The sequence below is a fragment of the Macadamia integrifolia genome, chromosome 3, assembly GCF_013358625.1.
Source record: "Macadamia integrifolia cultivar HAES 741 chromosome 3, SCU_Mint_v3, whole genome shotgun sequence".
Lineage (NCBI taxonomy): Eukaryota > Viridiplantae > Streptophyta > Magnoliopsida > Proteales > Proteaceae > Macadamia > Macadamia integrifolia.
The window spans coordinates 27,190,974-27,214,049 of record NC_056559.1 but is presented as its reverse complement, the minus strand read 5'-3'; the positions used below and the strand labels follow the sequence as shown (position 1 = coordinate 27,214,049).

General features: G+C 36.0%; 1 protein-coding gene across 1 annotated transcript; it reads left to right on the top strand.

The window, feature by feature from the left end:
- Positions 1-12,722: 12,722 nt before the first annotated feature.
- On the top strand, positions 12,723-21,722 carry LOC122072685 (calcineurin B-like protein 1). Its single transcript, XM_042637071.1, has 9 exons — positions 12,723-13,059; positions 13,356-13,508; positions 14,872-14,954; positions 17,725-17,784; positions 19,400-19,508; positions 19,594-19,646; positions 20,329-20,409; positions 21,103-21,215; positions 21,335-21,722. Exons 2-9 carry the CDS (start codon positions 13,430-13,432, stop codon positions 21,396-21,398), a joined length of 642 nt encoding a protein of 213 aa, XP_042493005.1. The 5' UTR covers positions 12,723-13,059; positions 13,356-13,429; the 3' UTR covers positions 21,399-21,722.
- The last annotated feature ends 1,354 nt before the right edge of the window (positions 21,723-23,076 follow it).

Below are 23,076 nucleotides of genomic sequence, written 5' to 3'. Positions count from 1 at the left end.
AGAGTTTTTCTCTCCACAAAAGTTGGGCCATCTAGCCCATCTAATTTGCCACCTGTCAGTTGTTGCTGTTTAAAGTGTGCATTAACAATGGTTTAACAAGCACTATTTCTAATCCACATAACCACAATTTTGGCAGACGTTAGAGACCTGCAATGCAGTTTACCCTTCCATTTTCCAACACTCATGGGCTTCTGTTTGAAAAGTTTCATTGGAGCCCAGCTTAACATTGAGTGGTGGGCTGCCTGGCCCATGATTAAGGCTAGCATGGCCTGCATAGGGAAAGCCCAGTACTTGAATTAAAACAAAAGGCTGAGACAGACAAGCCCAGGATCATATTTAGGGCCCATCAATTTGTAATCCATTAAACTGTTTCCATTAATTTTCTAAAAATTAGTTTATGAGTTTATCCATCTCTAATAATCTAACCAAAGACAAGTTTAACATATTCTAACACTTGCCCATCACACAATTGAGTGTGAAATAGATGGTCCAATATCACGTAATTAATGAAATAGTAGGTAGTAATGTGAAATATAAACAAAAACTCAAACTGATTGATATGTTTAATTTATTTTAAATAATATATTCTGGGGAGAGGTTTTGTACACAGTCATAAATGCATGGTGCACGACCATGCATACAGCTGTTAGATGGAGGTGAGGGGGTGCACCATAGACCCTCGTCCCCCATCCAACTATTACGTGCACTGCCGTGCATAACTATACACAAAACCTTTTGCCATATATTTTTTTATTCTTCTATACATTAAGATAATGATGATAATCAAGGTGCCACACCCTTGGTTTGGTTGTAATAAGGGTGTCAATTTGGGATTGGAATCAGGAACCATCCTGCTAAAACTTGGTACCAGACTGTTCCATTAATAAACGGGATAGTACTGAGATTGATTTTGGTACTGAATAATAAATGGGATGAGACAGTTCTGGGATGGGACGAGACTTCCAAAAGTACCCGTACCTAACCGATTAGGTACCGCAACCACTAATACCATTTTAAAGTATATATTTCATGTTCTCGTGTTCAAGTTTTATGGCTATAGTTTGATGTATTTGAGTGATATTTTATTTTATGGAGGTTTCAGTTGATGAGCCTTTAAATCTTTTATTATAAACTAGTTTGGTGATAACACTAAAACTATATCAGGGCTTGTTTTATTTAGTTATCATTAATTATTGTTATTTTTGAAAGCTTATATGTGATCTTAGAGAGTTTAAAGAAATAAAACCATGAAATTCATCGTGATTTTGTATTTTAATTTGCTTTCTAAATTAAAGGACACTTTAGATCTCATGATAATAAAAATCCATAAAAGTAATAATAGAACTATCTCATTAGGAATCATTGAAGTTCTTCACCATTTTCTATAATGCCTAGAATTGTTTATGAACCGATACCATCATGTCCGCTTAGTAAACAGAACTAGGATCTAAGTTTGGTCCAGTTAACTAAATAGGACAGCACTGATGGGATTGGCACTTGTGGTACTAATACTGGTACAGATCCATCATGAGTACCACGAACCATCCCACACCCTTAGGTTGCAAGCACTTTTGGTCTGTTCCGAATAGAGGAGAGAAAGTATAAAATCCTGCCTCATGGGGTGGTATGGGGGTATTTCAGCCATTATGAAAAAAATATTGCAGAATTAATAACCAATTCAAACATCCAGGCATGGCAGATAGAATCTTTTTTTTTTGAGGAAAAGGGAGTGAAATATTTAAAATAATGTGGAGGAACTTGATATTTAGCTATAGTTCAGGGGAGGGGAGTGATAATCATCAAAAAATGAACTTGTTATTCATATAAGAACCACTCTAGATGTTTAATTAATGGTTGAAAAATTTATGAAAAATAAAGGGTAATTTAGTTGGTAAGGACCAACAACTCACAATTAAGAAGTCATGACTTTCGAATTCAACTTTCGTGGGCCAAGTGCCTAACTTCCCACCCAACCCTAAAGAAAAGGAAAAAAAAAAATGAGAGTAAAGAATAACTATAGTTTGAAAGATATGAAAAAGGAAAATTATTAATGTAACAAGGGTCTGTTATTTATCCAAACATAACAGGACACTAATAACCTTATTAGAACTATGGTTGGGATGTCATTGAAAATGAATTTATGAGGACATTTAAGTAAAATCACATTCCACAATGATAATAAATAAGAAAACCTATAAATTGCAAGAATTTCAACTAGTTTCCTAGCAAAGGGTTAAATTGTAATTGAGCATATTCCATCTTCCCAAACTTCTCTCAATTTCCTAAACCAACTCAGCCCCTCTCTCTTGTTTCCTGTGAAAATAATGGTCCTTCTCTCTCTCCCTTGCTCCTTCGACTCCCTTTTTTCTTCTCCCTCAAATCTACTGATTAAATGGGTTTGAACCCTAAAAATTGACCTACGTATCCAGAAAATAAATTGGATTTACAATTCTCTTGGACGAGAATAAGTGAGTTTTGCAGGAAAGAACGTTGTAAGGTTTATGTTCTTGGTAAGAAATAGTTTTTTTTGCTCAATACTTGACTTGCAGTCTTCATCAATGTGACAGAGAGAACCAGCTAATTCAAAACAACTTTTCATACATGCTTCATAAAGGGGATTTCGGTCCAAGACAATCACTTTCCCTTTCTCGATTTGTAAAGAAAAAATATTGCTCCTGCATTTCCCCTTTTTTCCGTTTCAATTATTGCCTGTTGTTTTGTTGACCATTCTCTATAGCTGAACCCCCATTTCTTCTTCTAGACGAGGCTGCTTCACTTCCGGTGAAACCGAAACAGGTTCAACGATCTCTTGAGGTTTCAGAGGATTGTTATGAGATTTACATCCGACTCAGAGTTAAATACACATTCGTGTAGACTTCTACCGGTTAAGGGTGAAACCCCTTATTTTGATTCTTCTGAAGCCTTGGGCTCCAAAACTTTCAAGCTTCCTCTTGTAAAAAGAACAAGGCTCATAGTTGCTACCGTCCCCTCTTCTACTATTGATTTGTTATGGTAATATCCACCCACTGAAACAAAAAACTTAACCTAGCTTGGGCCAACCAAACCCCACATAGAGTTTTAGGGGGTGTTTGATTCGGTAAATCAAATGGTGTATATATCAAATATGAATGTCAACCTTTTGATAGACATTCTTTTGAATTATGTTTCTTTCTGAAAAATTGTTTGGTTGCCTTGAGGTAGGGGTGTCAATCGGTTGGTCCGGCTTGATTTTGGTCTGGGTTGAGTCGGTTTCGGTGTGGGAAAGCTGAAATCGAAACCGAACCAATAAGAAAATTTCGGTTTCGGTGCGGTTTGGTTTCAATTTGTCTTCGGTTTCTTAAATCGATTTGTAACCGGGTTGGTTTTGGTTTTTGGTCCAGTTTGGATTCGACTTTCCATACAAATGTATACAAAACTATGCAAATTTTGATTTTTTTAATGAATTTTGGAGTGTTTCAGTTTCTTACTGGTTTGGTTTCAGTTTCGGTTTGGATTTTGAGCCGGTTTCGGTTTGGTTTCGGGTTCATCTGATTTCCGGTGCAGTTTGGTTTTGGTTTTGGGGTTGCAATACTCCAAACCGAACCGAACCAATAAGGTTTCGGTTCGGTTCGGTCTGTGTTGTTATCGGTTTGGTCTGATCGATTTTACTGGTTCGATTTAGGAATTGACACCCCTACCTTGAGGCTAGTACATGTTTCTCGCGGGTTGAGATATTGGCTTCCGTAGAGAACTTATTTCCGCTTTCTCCTTTTATATTAGGTGGTAAAAATGTTGCTCAAATCTGAGTTTAAGTGTTAAGGTGAACTCAGATTTGGAACACATCCTTTGTAATATGGTCATTCATGAGAAGTAGGGTGCTCACTTATGAAGGTCATCCTAGTGGAACCAAACAACTCTAAAAATTAAAAATTATCATTCTAAAGAATGTCATCCTAAAGATTTACCGAACCAAACACCCCCTTAGGAAACTTTGAAATGGTACAGGAAACAAAGGAGAATACAAGAGAGAGAGAGAGAGAGAGAGAGAGAGAGAGAGAGAGATGAAAGTAGAGATGGATCTCCAGTTGAAAATGGAAACCTAGATCGAAGGGATGTGATGTTAATCGGCCAGACCTAAGCTAACTACTAAATATATCATTAATTAAAGGCCAGAAGAAGAAGAAAAAGACGGGTCGGTTCCAGGGACGAGGGAGAGAGGTAAGGCCGCGAGTACGTTATGAAAGGACAAAAATGCCATTTTAAATGTTAATTTACATTATAAACACGAGATTTTAATAAAAGAAAATGAAATGTCAAGTTTGCCCTACCTAATAGATACTCTTATGTTCTATTACCCATTTCAAATTGGTCTTTCACCATTTTGTTATTTTTCCAAATGTAACCAACCTTTGTTACATGAATAACAACCCTATGAAAAATCATATCCATTTAATTATTCTTACTCATTTATAGATATTATTTGACCAAATATCCTGTAAATGGATTAGATATTAAAAGAATATGATATCAGTGGACCTATATCCTATATCCAAGATATATATGGATAATAACTAGTTGGTCACAAAAAGGCAGTCATGGATAGACAAAAACTCATCTCTCTCTCTCTCTCTCTCTCTCTCTCTCTCTTTGTGGCCTTCCACACATTTTGTTAGGGTCCTCTCATTTTCCAATTGTAATCAAATTTACAATAAAAGAATTGTATGCGTGTATTATGTTTTGAGAAATCAATTAAAGTAATCTGAAATTGATATTATAAGATTATAAGTTGTCAATGGTTGGTGTACGATTAATTGTCCCTCAAAACTCTACCTAACTATTACACTAGTAAGAGAAGGATCTACACGATGCCATTGACATCTTCAGTGTAAAGCTACGGGACACATGGGCAGGTATGCCTCATGATTGATATACATGGGCTCACATGGGAGGGAATGCTTCATGATTCGAATGCATATGGCTCACATGGTTAGGGAAGAGAGAGTGTGTGAGAGACATGTACTATTGGTAGTATATATATCATTTTCTCAAATTATAAAATATTTAATATTAAACTAATAATTTTAATATAAAATAAAAATCTAAAGATTACTTAGATTATCATAAGATAAGATAAAGAAAGAACACAAAACAAAATAAAATAAAAATAAAAATAATGTAAACTTATTATTATAAAAATATGACTAAAATTTTAGAATTAAATAAGAAAATAATTTAAATTAATGATAACAAACCAAAAATATAATCTATTATCACACATTCGTTTTTTTTGTAGAATACATTCCTCTCAATAGGTAGGACCACAAAAGGAGTAGGTGCCAAACCTATTATCAGCAATATACTAATCCTTATTTTATTTCAGGAATTTTTTATTTCTTCTAGTATTATTTAAAACATCATTCAAACACATATAACTAGAGTTATCAATAGCAATTTATCTTAATTATTCTTATTCATTGGTTAAAATCGTTTTCTCTCAGGACTTAGGATCTTGTTACACTTATTAATATAGGTAACCCATGACTTTGTTCTTATTTCTCAACAGATTTCCTTGTGGATACTTGTATAAATATTTGTGGATTTTTTTGACTAATTTTTTGAGAAAGTGTATTTAATACATCCATATATAATCAATAATTTAAATAACTATGACAAATTATATAAAAAAATTTGAATAATTTTCTATTTCATCACCAAACGATGAAAAAGCATTAACACCTGCCCTTCAAGCAAGGCATTAGGATCCTCATTACGATAATCCAAACTATTTTCATGAAGGAAAAAATTATCTCAATTTCTAAACTTTATTTATGAATTCAACATATTTTGTAACCTTAAATTTGTGTGTGTGTGTGAGAGAGAGAGAGAGAGAGAGAGAGAGAGAGAGAGAGAGAGAGAGAGAGAGAGAGTTTTTTAGAATTTTTTACTTGATTCAGATTTGGACCGAATTATTTGTAAAATTTGATAAAATTCAATTTGACCGAGAAGAATTAAATAACTAGGGGAGAGAAGACCTCCACCTTCCACACTAGACTGAATTTCATCGAATCAAAAGTTCCTAAAAAGAAGGCTATAAAATAGGGGAATACCATGTTGTACAAGTGCAATGTTAGAATGTAGATACTTAGACCCACTTATCATTAAAATTAAATTATTGTTAGTTCACATAGAATCAAGGAAAAGAAAGAAAATTACATGTTCATAAAATACACTTTAATAAATTGGCATTGACTCAATCAAAGACCATATCTTCACAGTCTTTTTCTATTACACATCTTTCAATGTTGAAAATTAATTCCCTTGAGGCCCATGGATATCGAATGTGACATGATCTGGCATTGAAAAAAGAAATACTATAATATGTTTTTTTCTTTTTTTTATATACTTTGATTTTTTTTTTTTTTTTTTAACAAAAAAATGGTGCTCCTTAGTAGTGATCATAACCCCCGGGATAAACCCCCGTATGGTAAGCAGCGCTTCCACAAGACCAATGGACTATAGTGGGTATGTCAAGACTTGAACCCACAACTGGCTAACTCAAGCAATGATGGGTTTAGGGCATTTTCACCACTAGACTACCAACCCCATTGGTTATATTCACCCAATCTAGTGTCATGGATATCAATTCACCTTAAAAATAATATTATGAAGAAAGATTCAAAGAAATGACAAAAGAACACTTCGTTAAAAACACACTTTATGGCATCTAATCAACTCTCTTTTATAAATTAAAAAAAAAAAAAAAAAAAAAATATATATATATATATATAGTGATCTTTGCAAACTTCATAAACAAAATAAGACTAACTTATTTACCTAGAAAAAAAGTGTAGCAAACAAAAGTTATAATCTAATGTTTCATTTATAAGTTTATTATTTTATAATGCATGCCATGGAAGAACATACGAGTGGTTACGGAATGTGGTTAGGAACCTATGTGATGCATATGGCTACCAAAGCCTAGGTTTTTAAGTAACTTTTTTTTTTTTTTAATTAAGAAATCAAAATTATTCATGAGAGGTTTCAAATCATCTCTTCCAACTTTTTACAAGGTATGAATGCAACAAGATTGGGGTAGGCTGGATTTTTTTAAAACCTAAGCCTAGCAGGGAATTCCTAGGGTTCAATCCAAGTTTGACCCTGCTAGCTCAGGGAGAGCGGGCCAACTTAACCTTTTTTTAAGTTAACAAGAGAATATCCTGATTCACCAGATATATATATATATATATATATATATTTTTTTTTCTTTTTCTCTAGGAAGTTTTAAGTGTGAATGAAGGTAAGCAATAAAGATTTTCCAAACCAAGAAGTTGGGGAGATGAGATTCTTAATTAGGTACTAGATTTGGTCCCAAGTCTTGCAAATCATTGAGTAGTTGGACTATAAAAACTAACAAGGTGGTGGAGAGGAACATGAAGATGTCACCTAGGTCCCACCCATTGTGATCCATAGGATAAGGGAGGTTTGGGGGGGGGGGTGATAAGATAAGGTTTTTAAGTATGACTTATAAGTTCTGTCAAGACTCAATATTGAGATTTGGAAAATTTTTGTTTATTAATATCTACTCTACCACAAGACACTTCCGGGTGGTGTGCATGGAAATTTGTTATTTACCATATAAGCATGTGTTTAGGCCAAGTTGGTACGTTAATGTACAAAAAATGTACAGTCTTTCATATTTGTACGTTAATAGTTGTTTATATGTTTGTTCCTCGTACTTCTAATAGGGAAATCCACTTTTTAGTTAAGATGTCAAGGTAGGTTTATCTTGGATGTAGTGTATTCACCTATCTTCCTTTTCTTGTTAATTTTGGTCTTTTTTAGTAGGAGGTTTTCCACTGATTTTGCTTAATAAAGTTTTGGGAAAGAGTTTTCTATACAAGAGCTTAGTTTCTATACCGGCATGGAGTCAATGGGAATGTATTTAGAAACATCAACAGGGTGAGCAATTCCACATTTCAAGGGGGAGTAGGGCCGTTATTTCGCTCCTCTCTGTGTTTGGGTGAAACCCCTACACTCTCAGATTGATTCTTTCTTAATCTATTGTTAAGGAAGGATAAAAAAAAAAAGAAAAGCAATCCATTTTAAAAGAGAAGGGTGAATTGATTGTTTTGGGGGGAGGGGGAGGGCAGTAATTTTGATGACCATCTTTGATTAAGGGTGTCAATCAGTCCGAACCAGGTATTTGGTTCGATTTTGGTTTCGGTTGCAAAGATTGTTAGTGTGATTCAGAATCGGACCAGGTCCCATCACTGTTTTAAAAATCAGTATTCGTACCAAATCTAATTCTTATTCAGGTTTTGTATTTCGTTCTTATTTGGTTTTAGTATCCAGTTTTAAATTCAATTATTGTTAGTTTTTCTATTTATTTTTGATAAATAGGTTCCAGTTATAAGTTAACTCATGATTCATGAGTCCTAAGACAATAAAAACTAAAAAAAAGTTGGTTCTAAATTTATAACTATATATCTATAAGATGATTTAAGTGATTGATTACGTCAAGTTTCTATTTAAGTTACGTGAAGTTTTTAGTTTCTAAAAGGAAGAAAAAGTTACATCAAATTATTCGGTTCAGTTCAGTTAAAACTACCGGTTCTTGACATAGATTGAAATCCAGATCCAGATCGAACCTAATCATAAAGACTCATTTCAAATCCAGGATATAACCATATTATAATCGGTTGAGTTCAATTCAGGGTTTTTGGTCCGGAATTGGATTTGGTTTTCAGTTTCAGTCCGATTTCACACCCTTAATCTTGATTATGTAATCATATTATAATCGATTGGATTCAATTCTGAAACTGGATTCAGTTTTCAATTTTGGTCATGATTTGACACCCTTAATCTTGGTAGGCTTAACAAGATGGATTCTGATTTGAACCACATTATGGGCTAATGTAGCTATAATCTTGGTAGGCTTAACAAGATGGATTCTGATTTGAACCACATTATGGGCTAATGTAGCTATAATCTTGGTAGCTTAGCAAGATGGATTCTGATTTGAGCCACATTATGGGCCAATTTAGCTAGTAAAAAATTTTCAAAAATAATATTTAATGGAGAAAGGTTCTTTAGATAGTTGTCTTGATCAAAACATCCCTATGATGGTTTTTTTTTAGTTCTATCAAACGTGGGCCCACATACCACTAGGTGGGCACGAAGGGGGCGGCCCCCACATGAGGGGGGTGCACGGGTGTTTTTGTTTTTGGGGGTGGGGGGGGGTGGGGGGCTGCAGTGGCAAGCAGCACTGCAACATGCGATTGGGCGGGGATCAAAAGAGATCCCAAGCCCACATGCCCTTAGCCTCCCTTAGAATGTGGTATGCAAAGCTATGCCTGAAATGTGTGTTTCTTCCGTTTTTTGGTAAATACTGAAATGTGTGTTTCATGTGAGGAAGGATAGGTTGGTTTGAACCACATGTGGAGGGTTCGTGGGGTTGATAAAAACATTGGACAGCTGGATGATAGATACTTCACATTCTATCATGCCAATTTTAAGCCATAAAACCAAATTCTTTGATTAGAATTTATTCAACTCTTTTATGTTTGTATTCTCAATTATTTAAAAGTTACTTTCGAGTTCGTAAGAGTCAGAAACAAATAAAGGACAAGTGTTTCTGTTAGCGAGAGGCCCTTGCGCCCACACACAAAGGCATGGTGGTCATTTCATGCTCCTATGTGTGGCGTAGGGAGTAGGGGCCTCTCACGAACAGAAAATTTTGTCCCATAAATAATTATCAAATTTTAGGCCTTAAAACCAAACTCTATATATGGACCAGAATTTACTTAACTCTTCTGAGTGTGAATTTTCAATGACCTAAAGGTTGCTTTGAATTCATAGGAATCAAAGATGAATGCCAAATTTTAGGCCTTAAAACCAAACTCTATGGATCAGAATTTGCTTAACTCTTATGAGCGTGAATTTTTAATGACCTAAAAGTTGCTTTGAATTCATAAGAACCGAATATGAATGCCACATTTTAGGCCTCAAAACCAAATTCTATAGAGCACAAATTACCTCATCCGTCAAGTTTGTATTTTCAATGACCGAAAACTTACTTTTGAGTTTTTATTTATTTTTGTACAAATTTTTAATTCATAGGGTGTACCCTGTGCCACTGTGGGGTTTAGGAATGTCATAATATACAACTTTTTGAGTTTATAAGAACTGAAAATAAAGAAAGGTGAAAATTTTCCTTCATTAAAAAAACACCTACCAATCTAAGATCATTATTACTTCCTCCCATTTGTTGGAGGTTTGCAATGCCAATCACTACTCTTGGTGCCTATCCAAGGCTAATGATGGCTGCGGGTATAGGAATGCCCATGAATTGAGGAAAACCATCTACAAAAAAAAAGAAATATAATAGAGAGAGAGAGATCCATTGGTCAGTGGTGCAAAACAGAATAATATTCCATTTATTGCCAAATGAAGTTCCAAAATACCTCTATGTTCTTTTTAAAAGGGTTTTGGTTGTTCCTCTTCCACAATGTTTGAACCCATGACCTCTTTAATCTTGTTCTTAATATAATATATAGGAGTAGAAACTTTTGGTCCCACATTAATTATATGGAAGAAAGTAGATTGAGGTATCTATTATATGATGTGAACTATGAAGATAGTTCCTTGGTCAAGTTTTGTTTTCACACATGTGTGCATTAGTCGAGTTGAGATAAGCCAGGTTGACTCATGGTGTGGTGAGGTGATGCCTTAGTGTGTGGTTTTTTTCCTCATTGGGAAGGACTTGAATTTAGTTTTCTTTTTGTCAATCTCAGATAAGGATTTTTGGATGTCGGTGGTTTGCGGTTAGACGTCGGCCATAATGTTCAATAATCTTATCATCATTCATTATTACACTTTGTCCGACCCATCATCGGTGTCATGATCTTCCATTGCAAGACGTCCATAGGCTATTGGATGATAGCAATGACTAGTTTTTTGTATCTTCTCTCTTAGAGACGTTTCATCTTGGAAGTTGGTGCCCACTAATCAGATTGCACCATAATGAATATCTACAATTTTAAGAAGATTGATAAGTGACATGATTCAACTTCATCATTTTTTTCTGATGTTTTCAAGATTGATTAATACTGTAGTAGATGTAGACACATTTTGGGTCATTTACATGGAGTGGTTAGTGATGTTCACTGCTTTTAATGGGGGTTAAATCGGTATGACCTGGTTCATGTGATTGTAGGGTCAATATGAATCCACGGGAGTGATCAGGCCGAAGACCTAAATATCCACCATTAGCAGAAAAAAAAAAAATTATAGTAGATGAGTATATGAGTATTCATAAAACATCACAAATTTACAATGTTGCTTATGTGTCTCTCTCTCACACATTGTTCTAGTTAATACAGATTCTTCTACAATGGGTCCAAAATGACCCAAAAGCTAGTCCAACGATTGTTCACCTAACAGAAAAATATTAAAATACAGCACCTTCGGTCTAAAAAATGATGGGAGGATTTATAAGCAAGCCTAGCTAGGAACCTACCACAATGTTTACACAAACAATAAAATGATAAGAACCATGATATATATGCCCTTTAAAGTGGAACCATCTAATCCAAATTATGATATTTTTTTGAAGCTTATCTTAATTTATTCAAGTTGGGAATTTCTCAAAAACCTCTCCTCATGTGACACATGGCAAATTACAATGGTCAAAAATTTATTGTATTTCTTATTAGCTAAAAAAAGGAAAAAAAAAAAAAAAAAAAAAACTCTAGGTGCTCCACCCAAGCGGCTTGAAAATGATTTTTTTTTTTAGGATTAAGTTTTTTTAAAACAAATATTTAATAAAATAAGGTAAAATGGTCCTAAGAAAATGACAAAGAATGGAGGGACTCTCATTGAGCGACAATGACGCTGAATCGGAGGTTTTTTTTTTAATCAAGGTGTCTGGGCTAGTTTACGTGCACTTCGACTAATCTTTGGGAAGACTAGCGTAGCAACCCATCGCTACGATTTCCACTTAAATTGTAAATACATAAATGAAAAATTACACAGATGGAGAATTGAACCTGGGACCATGTGCCTCTCCATACAATTCTCAATTTTTCCTAACTATTTGGGCAACCCACGAATGGGTACCCAATTAGGGGTAGCCATAAGAGATATTGATTATGTTGACATTGCAGGAATATCAAATCAAATGAAGGATTTCATCATCATTCCACATCCGACTTGGGGTGCTTGGCCATTTTTACATTTTGATATAGTTTCTATAAGATACAGGATTATCTAGGTCCATCATGTTTATATATTAAAAGGGAAGACAACTTTGCTATAGAAATTATATGGGAATGGCTTGCAATATTTCTAATGGAAATAGAGAGGGTAATATTTAATTGGGTGATGTACATACCCTTGTTTAATACTACTTGGTCTGTTTAAAATAAATAGATAAATAAATCATCCTCGTTAGATCACTGTTTCATTCGCCACCCAAAACACATGGCTAGCTTTTATTGGTGCGCAGTAAGGGCTTGTGCATGCATCTCTGCTCTTGGCCTGATCATCACACGTGTACATTCTAACACATCAAAGGGATACTAACTTGACGAGAAGCAAATAAAAGTGGGGCCCACTCACGGGTTAGTCCAATCTTGGTCTAGCTAGGCTGCTAGTTGATGTGGCTTTCTCTCTCTAGTCTTCCTTTTATGTTTGACCTTACATAACTGGAAAAACGTTCGTTGATCGTCTTAGTAGGTGCGCATACTGCGCAGCTTAAAGAGCATCAGCCCACATACACAGAGCGCGCGAGAGGTTTCTGCGCAGCTTTAGGGAGCATAAAGAGAGAGAGGGAAGAGAAGAGAAGACAGAGAGAGAGAGGGAGAGAGAGAGGGAGAGAGTCCTAGTTAATTGCAAGTTGTTTCTTCGACAGAGGTCGCAGAATTCACGGAGTGTCGGTTCATCGACGAATCCAAGCCATCCGATTGCTCCGCCGAAGCATCTCGGCCGGGAGCGACTACAACAGACCCAGGTGTTGATAAAGCCCTTTCTTTCTCTTCGTCTCGTCGGAACACGGCATTCCTTTGCCGAGTTCCCCTTCCTGTAAGTCACGATCGCTCCTTCAATTGTTATTTTTTTCCTTCTCTTTTTGATCTTATTGTGTGCTTTTTCCGATATTCGTGAAGATAGGTTACGCAGGAATTTATGGAAAATGTAGCTTTTGATTTAAGAGATTTTTTGGAAGCAAATCACCATTCTTTTGTCTTTCTTTTTAAGACAGTTGTAGGTGGTGGAGATATCAAATTTTTATGTCTCCATAATTGGATTTTTGGGATGCTATATGCTCTACGAATATTCTATAATTGATGTTTGAATTCTTGGGGCGGTTATATTGGTAGGTTGGAATGCTTCTCGATGAACAGAGTTGAAGCCTAGGCTGTAGTTTGGTGGGTAGCCTTTTGCTTTTTGGTAAATGGGCTGCTTCTCGTCCAAAGCTAGAAGGCAGTTTCCAGGACGTGAGGACCCTGTTATTCTCGCTTCACAGACGGCTTGTAAGTCTGGTTCTTTTTTCTTCATCTTATTTGGTGCAAGATTTTATTTTTTCGATGATAGATAGTGATTTTATTATTTTATTGCTTTTACACATTTGATTGCCTACTTGCATTGCTTTTAGATTTGAAAATTTTAGTTGAGATGCAATTAAATTTTGTAGTAGGAAAGGAAGTTGATGGAAAAGTTTTCCCTATATGCAGAGATTGACAATTTAAACTTTATTTTGACAAAGGTATGCATGAACTATGGTTAGCTCTTTCTATATATATATTTTTTAAATGCAGAATGTGGCAAATTTTACTCAAGTTTAATGACTTGATTACCATATTAAAGCACTAACCTATCCTGGGCTGAGGCTCGATCATCCCCACTCTCATCCTCTGTCTCGCACCAACCTAACTTTGGAATTACATCTACTACTTGATTTGCAGATTATCGTACTCTCAATTATGAAGACATTTTCCTTTTAAAGCAAGTGAAAGTAAAAAAGCATGACACTAGTTGGGAGAATCAAGGCAATACTTTGGGATCTCATCTCATTCAGTTATGGGATTTGCAAATTGAAATGCTATGCATGATACCTGAGTCTTGCATTGCTATTCATTCTAAACCTATAACAAATCCAACAAAACAGTCTGTTATCTGGTTCTTGACACATCCCCTTCCCCCCTCTTTCTCTTTTAAAAAGGGGGTGTTAGGGGAGTGTGATGAAAGAGATATATCAGATTAAATAGGAGATTGACTTCCCAGATGGTCCCAGGCAAGATGCTGTCTTTGTGCAATAAAATCAAGAATACATCCCAAATGGATAAACAGAAAAATTTCTGCCATTCAATTTAAATATCCCTATGTGGTCTTTTAATTTTTTTACCTTGGGGGAGCCAAAAGATCGCCAAATCGTGAGCGTTGGATGGAAACTCCTAATACTGACTTGTCATGTTTATATTGTTCTTATTTTTTTAACCAAATGCACCACTTTATTCAGCAGGATTTGCTTTCTATTATTTGTTACATGTGTAGTCCAGGCCTTTTAATTCCAACTCCCAGCCATAGCAGGGATCTCTACCTAACGCTCTTAAACACCAAATTTGAAAAGAGGAAAAGAGAGGAACTCAAGATTTCATGCTTAAATTGAAAATATGGTGAACAGAACCCATATCTCTCATGCACATAAAAACATTCACAATACAATTTGCTTGATGACCTCAAATGAGAAACTGGGTAAGGTGTGACATGGTTTAGGATTTTTCTAGCAAGCAATTTGCAATCAGATCTAAGATGGAAAACTATGCTATCTCTTGTTCTCCTATTAATGCTTTACAGAAATATGGGCAACTGTTTACCTTTATCTTAACTTTTCAGTCACCGTCAGTGAAGTTGAAGCACTATTCGAGCTGTTCAAGAGTATTAGCAGTTCTGTGATTGATGATGGGCTAATAAACAAGGTAATATATCAGCTGATATTTGTTTCTTATTGTTTTCTTCTTCATCCAGGCTTTGCTAACTATATTCTGTTTCACATAAGAAAAAAATTATATGTTCTGTTGAACTAAGCTATAAGCCATTGTTGGAGGTTGTTTTGTTCTTGCAGAAAGTAAAGAAAGAAAAGAAAATGTGTCCTAATATTTATTGTGGTTTGTTTTTGGATTGTTACTTATCTGGTCCATTGGCTGTTGTTTATGCATTTAGGTTGTCACATATAAGTTATTCTTTTGGTGCCTTCCTGTTGAGAAGGAATCACAGTGAACACAAATCAAGGGGACCGTTTGCGGAGGACTTATTATGTCTTAACTACTCTTCTAGACTTTATAATATCCAAACTGATTTTTTAGCCTGTAAATAAATTTAAATGTGAGTCCACTAGAGCAGAAAAAACCATGAATTTATTCCCAAATTGAAATCCTATTTAATTTGTATTATCCCTAAAAAAATATGGCCTGAATCCTGACAGAAGCTTATCTTTTCATTGATAAATAACAAGAGGTTATCCAACTATTTTTTGTTTGATGGTGTGCAAGAGAGTTCAATACTCTAAGGAAACACAAACACACCAGCTGGCTAGAGTGCTTTGCATTGCGTTTCAACTGAAACCCAGCAAAAATCCCTATTCTAGGTCTTGTGAACATTAGAAATGAAAGGGGAAGGATGGAGAACAGGCAATCCTACCTTGGGTTAAGTGTGGACAGCAATGGTTAGACAATCCAAGCTCCTTCTCCCTTTCTTTCTTTTCTTCCTCTCCCTCGGGACAGTGAAAAATATCAGAGGGGGAAGGAGGAAAGAAGAGTTGAATTGTCTGTTCAATAATTCAATCCCAGACTAGGAAGCCAACTTTGTTGTACTAGAAAACATGGAAAGGTTCAGTCAATGGTTTCTTTCAAACCCATTAGCTGGCATATCATGCAATCTCTCAAGAACTCAAAAGAACTAAAAAGAATCTATCTATGATTTATTTACTTCAAATCATTCAACTATTAATAAGAAGAGGAACAGACTCCTACTTAAAATACAAACTTGATGCCATACTTCACAAAAGTAGCCTGTCTTGTAGTGAAATTCTGCATTGACCATCCTATGTAAGGAAGAAATCTTTCCCAATGCTGAAGATACAAACTAGGCAAACAACTAATCTATGACCATTGACCTCTGCAACTGGAATCCACATCTCCTTCTTCTTCTCAGCCTCAACCATAGCCTACGGGAACCTTAGATCTCTTTGAAATGCCCCAAATTGGCATAATCATCGTTGCAAGCATCTGCTTCTTCATTCACTGCCACTGTCTTTGGAGCACCGCCCTTCTTCATAGACGGCGCTCGTTGTCTCTTCTTTACCGATGTACCACTATGCTGCTTAGCAGTTCTGCACTGTTCAACTCAGAAGCTACTTTTAGTGGATTTGCAGCTGTCACTGCCACAGATTGAGATAGAAATTTGAAGTGGAATGAGTGCTTGAGATTTAAAGAGGAATAACACGATTACGGTTCTCCTCCTCCTTCAAATTCTGATGCGTAATGATTCCACCCCAGAAGGAAGAAAGAAGAGAATAAAAAAACCCAACTGAAAACAAAAGAAAGGGTGAAGATTGAATCACCTCATAAAGGGGAGAAGAAGGGAATCCTGGGTTTGGTGCTCACTGGGCAGGTCTCCGAGACAAAGGGGGAATCCTGCAAAAATGGTCGGAAATCATGTGAGAGAAAGAGGATGGTAAAAGGAAAGCTGGAGAACTGAGCAGTAGGGGTTAATTGGTTCCCTCCCTCCTACCAAGAGATCAGTCCATGATGATCTGTAAAAAGAAAAAGAAAATGGGTCTTGCTACTAAATCCTCATTCCGAATCCAATTAGCAACACATTTTGAGGCATAAAATGCGGTTAAAAAGGCCCTTGTAAGTTGTAACCTCCTCCGTGAAGATTTTAATGACGTTATTGTTTTTCGAAAAGGAAAATCCAGAATGGCAATGGCAGAAGATCCTTTTAGCTTTCAGAAAATTTTCATATTTATTTCTTCTTAATAATGGGGGGTTTGAAGATTTTGGTTGTGTTGGATTGGTTGATGCGTCTGTGGAAAGGCGAAAATCATCTGCTATTCATTTGCTGGTTCTGTTGTTTCTTTTATGCTCATAGTGATTGTTGCATTGCTACCGATCCTTGCTGGCAGTATGGTGCCACAATCGAACTCCGGTCATCTTCTCCTAGCATCGCCGCCATTGGAGTTGCTTCTCAGCTTCCCTGAACCCTAGGCAAGCAGTGAGGGTGGGTTTTATAAGGAATGGTAAAAACATAACTTCACCCATTCTCTAAGCATAATATGGTGATTGTGAAATCTAATGGAGTGGTCCTAATTGTAATAAGGTTGTCAACTGTGGCGATGTTTGAGTAATATTTGACACTGCTGGGTAGGGATTGAGTTTCAGGCATAACACGGGAGTGTAATTTTCCCTAAATTAAATTATAAATGAATTAGGATGGAATAGCCTAAGTCCATGATTGTGCATGGTGCATTACCATTCTTGACATTAATAGAAGCTCTGATGGTGTTTTTCAAATTGAAATGTATTAATATTAATATGAGATTTTCATTATTAAAATATATGGAGTGTTCATTTATTAATTCACTTTAATAAATCTATTTGTGCTTTTGAGAATTCATGAATCTGAACAATGTTATTTGAAAACTTTATTAGTGCATGATATTATTTCTTTTTTCTATTGTATATGCAGGAAGAGTTTCAGTTGGCTCTATTTAAGAACAAAAAGAAGGAGAACATATTCGCTAATCGGGTATTATGTTATATACTTGGTCTTTCATTCTATTGTTAGTGAAGAATCAGATCGGACCATAATTATACTTTCTCAAACTAAAATATGAATTTTCCAGATGATCTTGAAATTGAAACTATAGACTGGACAGCTGTTGGGCTAGTTAGGAGAATCTAAAATAATAAGGAGTGTTAAGATGAATCCTTTTGATGCATTCTTTAATTGTTAAAACATAACCAGATCTATTCTTAGTTACACTTTCTCAAAGTGCAATCTGTATGGGATCATGCTGAAATTTCACAATAGATTGAATGGCTGTTTGACTCAGGATTTGGCTTTCAGCAAAATCTGATAATTTAAGGCATGTTTACTGAATACTTCTGTTGCACTCTTAAATAGTCAAAACAGAACCAGACCTATTCATAGTTGCTCTTTCTCATAGTGAAATCAGTTTTATTCCAAACAATCAAGCAGAAATTGAACCACAGATTGGACAACTGTTAATCAGGATTGAGCTTGCTACAAAAGTCTAAAGTAAGGAATGTTGAAATCAAATATCGCTCTTTCCTAGTTTTTTTATAATGAAAAAACACTGTGATATTTATGCATCCATTCAATGGTTGCCAAAATTTGCACTTCTGTTTCATCTTCTCAGTTTAGTAAGTGATCTCTTCAATCCCTTGTGCACCAACCACTCGGTGAACCGGCACTGGTTAGTTTGGGGTGGAATGAGGGGAGTTGATCACTTGGTGTGAATTAACATCATACTCTTATTTGGCTGAAGCACACTCCAAGAACATCATCAGATAAGCTTTCTAAGAGTCACTATGAACTTTCCAGATATGTTGATGGTCCAGGCTGTCATCCGTATGCAGAATGAGCATAGGATCCTATGTGCTTAAGATAGAAAGAGGATCCAGTGAAATAGATAACAAACTTGATATTCTAAGAGGGAATTAATGAGCAGTGTTATTTCAGTCAACTTCAAGGTTGCTGCTTGCTGGAGGCCATCAATGGGATTTGCCTAAGGCTCTGAGAAACTTGATGGCTCCAACTGAGGACCAATTCCTTGTGAAATGCCCATGGGTATTCCATTTAAATAGATGAGTAGGATGGTTATGACCATTCATAATTAAGTTGGAAAATTTGACTTTTTTGACTTAAGAAGTCTGTGTTAGATTTTCATGATAGGAATCAGTCTTTTCCTGTCTGTATTAAATCAAATAGGTTTGAGGCCACGAAGCTAGGAAATCAAGGTTCATCAGTTCATATTTGTGGATGGCTTTACTATATTTGAACTGCTGATCAGTTTGGGGTGGTGCTCTTCAACGCTAAATTCCATGATGTGGTATTTAGACTCTTTATTAGCGCAAAGTAAAGTGTGGCAAGCAGATGTCATGAGTAGTAGAAATCTTTAGCAATTAAAATATCCTGTAATCTCTTGGGTATTGAGTTCATCCTCAAAATTTTCATGAAACACAAGTACAAGGTTTTAGAAGCTGCTGTTGAAGTTTCTATTTATTCTGACTGTAGTATGATCCTGTTGCGTTTGTTTCTGAGACTCTTGCAATTGTTTATATTTTGAAACTATGATCCTGTTGCATTTGTTTTGAACTTACAATTATTTTACATGCAGATCTTTGACCTATTTGATGTTAAGCGAAAGGGGGTCATTGATTTTGGTGACTTTGTTCGAGCACTCAATGTTTTCCATCCAAATGCTCCACTAGAGGACAAGATCGACTGTAAGTTGACCAGAGCTGTTAAAACCCTTGGGTTAGTACAAGAATACTTGGTGCTTGCCTACTTAAATCTGAAATGCGTTTGCAGTTTCATTTAAGCTTTATGATATGGATGGTACGGGATTCATAGAGCGACATGAGGTACACCTCTCTCTCTCTCTCTCTCTGTCCCCATTATTTATCTTATTAGTGTGTTCTTATGAATTTGAAATGGGAAGTCCAAACTTTTTATGAGATGAAAAATCAGTAAATGGCTCAATCCCCAGTGGGGACATTGATGATGATTAGAACTGTTTCCTACTAGTGCAGTGCATAATTTTTTTGAATAATATTATTACTTTTACACATTTGCCCACATGTGTGAGCACACACGCACACACTGTCCTATATAATTGAGGCCTCCTTTTTTTTTTATCCATTTTGGTCTCAATAGTTATAATTATTTACTTGTACAATTTCCAAAATATCTATTTGTTTCCTACTGAATTTAAGCAAAGCAATGGATGCACCAAGGACACAGTCTCTCTCTCTGTCTCTCACACACACACACTCTCCTTGTAATCTCCTTTTGTTCCCACTCTAGTTGGAACCATTGCAGACCATCTAACTACTGCCATTCTCTAGTCGTTTATTAAAGTTCAAACCGGCCAATTTGTTATTATTTATTTGAGTTGAAGCAGCTAGTTATGACTGGCTTTTACTTCATAACTTTTGAATAAATCTTGGGTGAAGAGAAGATTTTGGCTCATCCTTGTGATTTTTTTTTTTTTTCTTAATTCATTTATTTTCCACTGCAATTATACTTCTAGTACTGTTTTGGCAGGTCAAGCAAATGTTAATTGCACTTCTGTGCGAATCAGAGCTGAGATTGGCGGATGAAACTGTTGAAGTAATCCTGGATAAGGTAAATAATTATGGATGAAGAAACACCAGAGATCTAGTTCTGGATATGGTGAATAATATTATTCAGTCCACATGCTCTTTATTAGGGCCATGCAATTGATGGACCTCACTGGATAATACTACTTCTCAATCTTCAAAATGGCTCTGTTAAGCAAACATGTTGTGCCTAAAAAAGGAAAGTCTCTGGACTGATGTTTAAGGTTATCTTTACTGTGAATGGAGTAGGTAAAATGGGCATGTCCCAGCCAAGGTTCAAGTATTTGGATCTGATGGGACATATTGGCTGCACCAGCTCAGGATTAATCAACACAAATCCATTCTATACTTGCTGATTCCTTACAGTATCAGGCCAGATTGGCTGGTATGGATCATGATCAGCAGAGCCACAGCCCAATCCCATCTCCAAAACAGTAATAAATCACAAAATCTGGCACACTAATTATAGAAGTCAGAAATCATTTTATTTCTAGTAGAACCCTAGGCAGAGCCACAGCCCAATCACATCTTCAGTCTCTTACAACTGCCTGTGTGGACAACTGAAGATCACTGCAACAAAAATTAGTTTAGGGTCCTGTCCCTACCTTTCTGAGTTGCATTATGTACAGTTTCAACATGTTGGAACCTGCATCTTCCACTTAAAGGAGACAGTCCAATGGGCCTCTTTATCAACTAATCTCTTTGACTTTGTGAATAGACATTTTTGGAGGCAGATGTGAATCAGGACGGAAAAATTGATAAAGCTGAGTGGCAAGACTTTGTTTCTCGTAATCCATCCTTAATGAAGATTATGACCCTTCCTTATCTAAGGTAGCCTTCTAAATTCTACTTCAGGTTCTGTTCTCTTCAATTTTGTTTTGTCAAATGTATTGTGAATAAAGCATATCCTGATTTGATTACACCCCCTCCGACCCCCTTAAAAAATGCAGGGACATTACAACAACGTTTCCGAGTTTTGTGTTTCATTCAGAAGTAGATGAGATTGCAACATGAATTTGTACCTCACCATATGCCCAGCATCTCTCCAATTAGAAAGCAGTGTGCTAAATTCTTGTGCCAACTTTTTTTAGTTTTAAAGAATCTCAGTAGGATGGGGGCGTGGATTTCACCCAGCCAAGATTGTTGTATTTTGATTTTTGACTTGAACTCTGTGGATAGCTCCCAAAAAATAGGTGCAGCCACCCAGGTAGTTAGTTTGGAAGGGTTTGCTGAGGTAGCAAGCTCAATCCTACCTTGCCAACCTACGAATGATAAGGTTGCGGAAGGGGTACTTTTTGGCATATGATTGGTAAAAGTTTCATGAGGTTTTGTGGTTTTTGGTTTGCTGGCTCTCTTTTGGTTTGCTGAAGTGTGGCATGTCAGTTATTGTTAGCAACATCAGTGAATTGTAAAGAATAGGAAGCTAATTAGCTTTTTCTTCAAATAGCCATCAGAAAGGAGTAGGAAGTCTCATGCCTCACCGAGGGCCTTTCCTACCATTAGCTTCAAAGTTGATCTATTTTGTGCCTGTAATTTGGTTTTCTCAGCAAAAATGACACTCTTGATGGAGTGAAATCTTGTAAAGAACCTGAAACTGGTCTTACAAGAAAAAATTCAGCATTCAAAGGATGATATTTGACCATGTTATCTATTGGGGTCCCCTGATCTCACCATGACCTTATTATATGATACAGATTAAGAGTTAGGATCCAGATAAGAACTATTTATTTCTCTACCTTCACCACTGAAGTCAAGTTCAATGTGAATTAAGCCTACTTCAATTACCAACTATCAGCCCCTCTTCCCCACCACCCCACCCAAGGTAAAAATATAATGCCGATAATCTTTTTGAAACATGTCTGGATCTATCATATTGAAATTCAGTTTATAAGATGATCAAAGCAAAATTTGAGAGTTACAAGGAAACCCTCTTAGCCAGGAAGAAACTGTCAATAAAGTCCGTGAAAATGCTCCATTGCTTGCCAATGTTTTTATCAGATTTGGTTCAAAAATAGGATGTCAGACAACTCGTTTCTCATTTTACCATGCATCCACAATATCCAAAAGATTAGATGAGGAGTATTGTCTCGTATAAGATTACAACTGTTTTCCATGGATCCTATAATGCAAAACACCCTATGTTTGTTGCTAATTAGAGGAAATCCGTATGCCAAATGAGAAGTAAACAAAGAAACGTAGTTTGTCATTGGGCACACAATGACTTTTTCAAGGCATTAGAAACGCGTAATGATATCATAGGTGCCAGGGGTTGACCAGCCATACTATGTGGATTTAGAGATGATCTGGGATGCTTTGGAAAAAACTAGTTATTGGTTGCTAGATTAATCGTATTTTCATTTGTAATGGCCTGTAGTTCTGCTGATGGTAATGTAGAAGATGTTTCTATAGTTCCATCTTTTGGGCCTTCCTTATTCCCCTTTGCTGATGACAATGCTGAAGGTAAGGTAGTAAAAAAAGTGGGTTTTTTTTATTGTATTTAAAATCTATGAATGGTTGGATTTTCTCATTTCTTTTGTATATCTTTACTTTTATTTAATCTACTATTACTGACTTATAACAAAAAAAAAAAAAGGAGTACATTGTAAGAGAGGATGGGAACTGGAAGGCAGCAGGAGCTACTGGAGTTGGGAGTCCTGGATGAGAGAGAGAGAGAGAGAGAGAGAGGGGGTAA